The sequence below is a fragment of the Spermophilus citellus genome (assembly GCF_964194105.1).
Source record: "Spermophilus citellus genome assembly, chromosome: 3".
In the NCBI taxonomy this organism is placed as follows: Eukaryota; Metazoa; Chordata; class Mammalia; order Rodentia; family Sciuridae; genus Spermophilus; species Spermophilus citellus.
The window spans coordinates 219,849,839-219,855,028 of record NC_138184.1 but is presented as its reverse complement, the minus strand read 5'-3'; the positions used below and the strand labels follow the sequence as shown (position 1 = coordinate 219,855,028).

Here is a 5,190-nt window from a genome sequence, read left to right as displayed (position 1 = left end):
CTTACCCACGTAGAATTTATTATTGAACATCATAGATGAAAAATACATAAAATAAAATTTCCTATACCCTTCTTGACTTCATTTTTTTCTATACAGCATGATCAATATACTAGTTTAGTATGTGTTGTGCTTCCGTTTCTTCTGTGTGTCATTTGGCCCTTATCTCTTCCTTGAATATAATAAATTCCAAAGGACAGCCCTTTTCTTTTGTTCTGTTCATGACGCCATTTTTTTAATTAAATGAAGAGTGAATAAACAATTAGACATATAAAGTCAGGCAACAGAAATTGCTATGAAAAAAGTAAAGTCCAAAAATATCAAGCATGCTTTTCTGTTTTGAGTAGGGAGACTGGAAAAGTCCTTGAAGAGGTGATAAGTAAGAGGCAGGTTCCGGGCATCCCAGCATCTTCTGGTCCAGGGCTGTCCTTTCTGATCCAGGTACTCTTCCTCCCAGGAAAAACAGAGTTAGAGAAGCTGGGTCAACTTTCAGCAATTATCCCACACCCCAGGGTTCTCAGGTGGAGATGGGACCACTCTGAGGTGTGAAGGTTTTAAAGTCTGGGAACAGTAAGGAAGTGGGTCCTAGTGGCCCACAGTGTGTCTCCATGTGGCCATTACTGTCCAGGGCCAGGGCTCAGAGTCTACTCCTGAACATCATCTGGAATGCCTGGGTGTCCTCTGGGCAGTTAACTGGGAGGGAATTGGGCAATTCCAGAACCAGAGTGGCCTGATTAATGCAGCCTTAAAACGGGTAGCTATAATGCACCTATTAGAAAAACTTAAGCGAAAGGAAAACCAATAGATAGAGAAAGGGGATCATGGGAGTAAAGAAGGGAGTAAATGTGGAATTTCTGGGGATTCAAATACAGTCAATTTTACTATATTCATTTATGAATATTTTACACTGAACCCCACTATATGTATAACTATAAGATACTAAAAAATAAATATATAAAATTAAAAACACAGTGGCCTATTTAAAAGATCTGAGGCTCCTTCACCTAGACAAAAGGCATATTTATTGCAGAGAAGAATAAGGGAGGTTTTCTTCACCCCAATAGGCATCTCCACCATTCAAGAGAGCGAGCACTGTAAAAAGGGAGTCTTACAGACTCGATGCTTCCATAGTGAGCTCTGGCTGTGTGCAGAGAACAGTGGTGGGCATGTCTCCTGGTCCTCAGGTGGGAAATAGTTTCTCATCCTGATCTTCCTTGAGAGCAGGACCATGGGGAGCAATGCTCTCTCTTTATTTTGCTCTCCAGGTTTCTCAAGAAGCAGAAGCGAGAACCCAATGATGGACAACCACTCCAGTGCCACTGAATTCTGCCTTCGAGACTTTCCTGGGTCCCAAGAACTACGCAGCACTCTTTTTGCTCTATTCTTTTTCTTCTGCTTGGTGACACTAATGGGAAACATGATCAACATCACCGTTATCGGTGTTGACAGACGTCTCCAGGCCCCCATGTATTTCTTCCTCGCTCACCTCTCTGTCCTGGAGATCCTGATCACAACCATAGTCGTCCCTGTGATGCTTTGGGGATTGATGCTCCCTGGGACGCAGACAATATCTCTGACTGGATGTATTGTCCAACTCTTCCTGTACCTTGCCGTGGGGACCACAGAGTTCACATTTCTTGGAGCGATGGCTGTGGACCGTTACGTGGCTGTGTGTGACCCTTTGAGGTACAACATCATCATGACCAGCCGCACCTGCAACTCTGTGGTAATTGTGTCTTGGCTCTTTGGGTTCCTTTCTGAAATCTGGCCAGTTTATGCCACATTCCAGTTTACTTTCTGCAAATCAAATCTCCTAGATCATTTTTACTGTGACAGAGGACAGTTGCTCAAACTGTCCTGTGATGATACTGTTTTCACAGAGTTTATTCTTTTTCTGATGGCTGTTTTCATCATCATTGGTTCTTTGACCCCTACAATTGTCTCCTACACCTATATCATCTCCACCATCCTCAAGATCCCCTCGGCCTCAGGCCGGAGGAAAGCCTTCTCCACCTGTGCCTCCCACTTTACCTATGTTGTGATTGGCTATGGCAGCTGCTTGTTCCTCTATGTGAAACCCAAGCAAACGCAGGCGGCTGAGTACAACAGGGTAGCATCACTGCTGGTGTCTGTGGTGACCCCTTTCCTGAACCCTTTCATCTTCACTCTCCGCAATGACAAAGTCAAAGAGGCTCTTGGGGATGGAGTGAAACGCTGCTGTCATCTTCTCAAAGATTAGCCCTTCTCCAAGTGAGTGGTAGGTGGTACCTGCTCTGTGTGGATTATTTAGTATCCTAAGAAATCCTAACTCCTCTCTGCCACATTGTGTGTACAATTTCTTGGCATAATTCTTGTGCCAAGAAAGTTAATACGTATACAAAAACAAATTCTAGTCTCTGCCCATTAAAATCTCATAATCTTGATATCTGCCCATGTCTATTGTTGAATTCAAAGAAGCATGTTCCTGGGATATGGGAGGAACTAGAGAAAGGAAATCAGCAACTTATAATCACTTTGTTAAAATGTATTTCCTGGGGGAAGAGAGGAAGTGGGAGAGAGGTATGTGTGAGTGGTGCCATCACCAGATTGCAGAGGAGAGATGTTCACTTTGGTCCTCATAACCATTGCAAATTGTTTCCCTGTACCTTTGTGTGATGTTTTAATGATATGCATATGATATGACCATATACATTTGAAATATCCCTAGGCTTTCTTTGTGTGGTTATGGCTTGATGCTATTGCTACTACAAAGTAGCATCGTTTACATCTTAGCATAGAACCACTCTGGAATGGAGATGGGGTGTGGAATATTCTCCATTTGGCAACTCTTGCTCATGTTCAGAAGAAGAAAGTATTTGGTGATAGGTGCAGGGGAAACATTTCCTTTTTCTAAACTTCAGAGTCTGCATAAATTTCTCTTTGTGGCAGGCAAAGAAACAAGGGAAAATAAGAATTAAATGACTAATTTTAGAAAGAGCATCTTGTGTTTTACAGATGCATAAATCATCCATGTCTACTGAGACTTCTCCTATACCCAGCCTGCAAACTTCATAATGTTCTTTTTTTTGTCTCTCCAAATCCAGCAGTTTCAGTAGAGTGCCATACATGTTATCTTTGGCACATTTTTTAAAAAATGTGAGGTTACTTTTTTTTTTAAAGAGAGAGAGAGAAAGGTTTTTTTAATATTTATTTTTTAGTTTTTGGTGGACAACATCTTTATTTTATTTTTTTATGTGGTGCTGAGGATGGAACCCAGCACCCCGCACATGCCAGGCGAGCGCGCTACCGCTTGAGCCACATCCCCAGCCCATGAGGTTACTTTTTTGATTCCCAAATTCCTAGCAATTCAAGGACTTGACTTTTGGCAATGCACACGTGGAAATTTTGTATAATGTTGGAAAAAGAGTTACAAGGAAGGAGTTTACCCGAATGTATGCAATCAATAGATTCTGCCAGTCCTAAGTGGCGGAAGAAATTGAGCTGCCCAGTAGTGAGTGAAGGGCTATTACAGTTCCAAAGAGTACTGTGGGAGCTGTCTCATCTTGTCTAGTGAGGGTGACCAAACCATCAGATATTACCAGGTAATTTGCACTGCAGAAACACAACAGACAAGGTGGTGAATGCATCCTTAAATCCCGCCAGCCCATGCTTTGGGAGCTGACCCCTGAGCCCAGTGAGGCTACACTGGTTGGAGAAAGGACTTCTGGTTTCCAGGCCAGTTTAGGAAGATATGTTCTCATCAGAAGAAATACCTTTTTTTTTTTCTAATTTATTAATCCAGAGAAGAAGCCTCTAATAGATGAGAAAATAGAGGCTCAGAGAGGTGAAATAACTTGCCCACATTGACTTAGCCATCAATTCTATTGCAGCCCTGTCTATAACTCTGGAGTAAAAATTGTTAACATGGATGCTGGAGAATAAGAGTTTTTATCCATTTCTGATGGGGATAAAAATGAATGGTCTCAGTAATAAGAAATCCTAATAAGCAGCAATAGTGCGTATCCTCTGGTCTACATAATGGTGGCGGGTGCTAATGAGCCCACAAAAGGAAGTCCTCGGCCTCAGGCCGTGTTTATTACTTTTTCTTTGGACTCAGTTTCTGACAGTTTTTCTCCCTCTTCTGAAATCTCTCTCTCTTTGTGCATATTGTCCACCTTTCCATGACATCATTTAACACCTTCGTCCTTATAATGCTTTTCCTTAAGTATTTTAGGAGTTTGAATCGTTTATTGATCATTCACTGTATTCTTAGTGGGTGCCCTAGGGCTTATCTGATCAGAATTCACTTAGTATTCATACTTAACAACACCAGGGAGAAGAAACATTGCTCCTGCGTGCCTGGATTCCCCCTGCCTCTCTCTTGGGTTATCATTGGGGCATATGTTTTATTCATTTAGTTATAATCTCAAAAATACATTCTTAAAATTATTATTTGTGATTTTTAAAGAATTTGGGAGAAGAAAAAAGAGCAGGTGTATGTTTCTAACATTTGTTATTTTAACCTTATTTACATTTTCTGGTTCTTTTCATTTGTTCCCCAGATTCAAGTTACCCTTGGGGGTCATCTCTTTATTTTAAAACAGTTTTGTTACCTACCTATCTTCAGACTGGAACTTCCCTACACTCTGTTTCAAGTAAAGTCAGTTTCCTCATAACTTTTTCTTTAATGATTTGACCCTCCCACTGGAAAAAACAGTGGAGTCCTATCTCTGCCCCTGGAGGTAGGGAGAGTTGTGCCACCCTCCCTTAGTAACAGTTCACCTTAGTTGCAGGGTGTTAGGCAGGGGGTGGCTTTTGAACTTCTGACTGAAGCATTGGAGGCGGAACCTGCACCCTGTGGGTGAGCAGGACTGGGGCCTACCTTCCCACTGGGCTGCTTCTGAATGAAGAGTGAACAAAGGAGGGCCTGTGGCCTCCTGGAATTAGCTTCTGCAACATGTGGGGGAAGAGAGGGATGAGAAAGGCTGGCCATCTGCTGCTCTGGGAAGATACCACAGCTCTCAGTGAGGGCTGCGGGGAGAAGTCAGTGTCCTAGCAGCACCTGCCTGCGTGGATTTCCATCACGCTGAGCTGTGAGGAGGCAGGAAGAAAGAGGGGTCGTGGCCCTCACACCAGACTCCCACGTTCTTACCCAGTTTTAGTACATTTTGAAAGGACACTCGCAAAGTCCACACAAAGTCCAAGGACCACACC

General features: G+C 42.7%; 1 protein-coding gene across 1 annotated transcript; it reads left to right on the top strand.

Moving 5' to 3' along the window:
- Positions 1 to 1,291: 1,291 nt before the first annotated feature.
- Positions 1,292 to 2,236, top strand: OR9A2 (olfactory receptor family 9 subfamily A member 2; the record flags this gene model as incomplete). Its single annotated transcript, XM_081283381.1, has 1 exon — positions 1,292 to 2,236. One exon carries the CDS (start codon positions 1,292 to 1,294, stop codon positions 2,234 to 2,236), a length of 945 nt encoding a protein of 314 aa, XP_081139507.1.
- Positions 2,237 to 5,190: the final 2,954 nt, after the last annotated feature.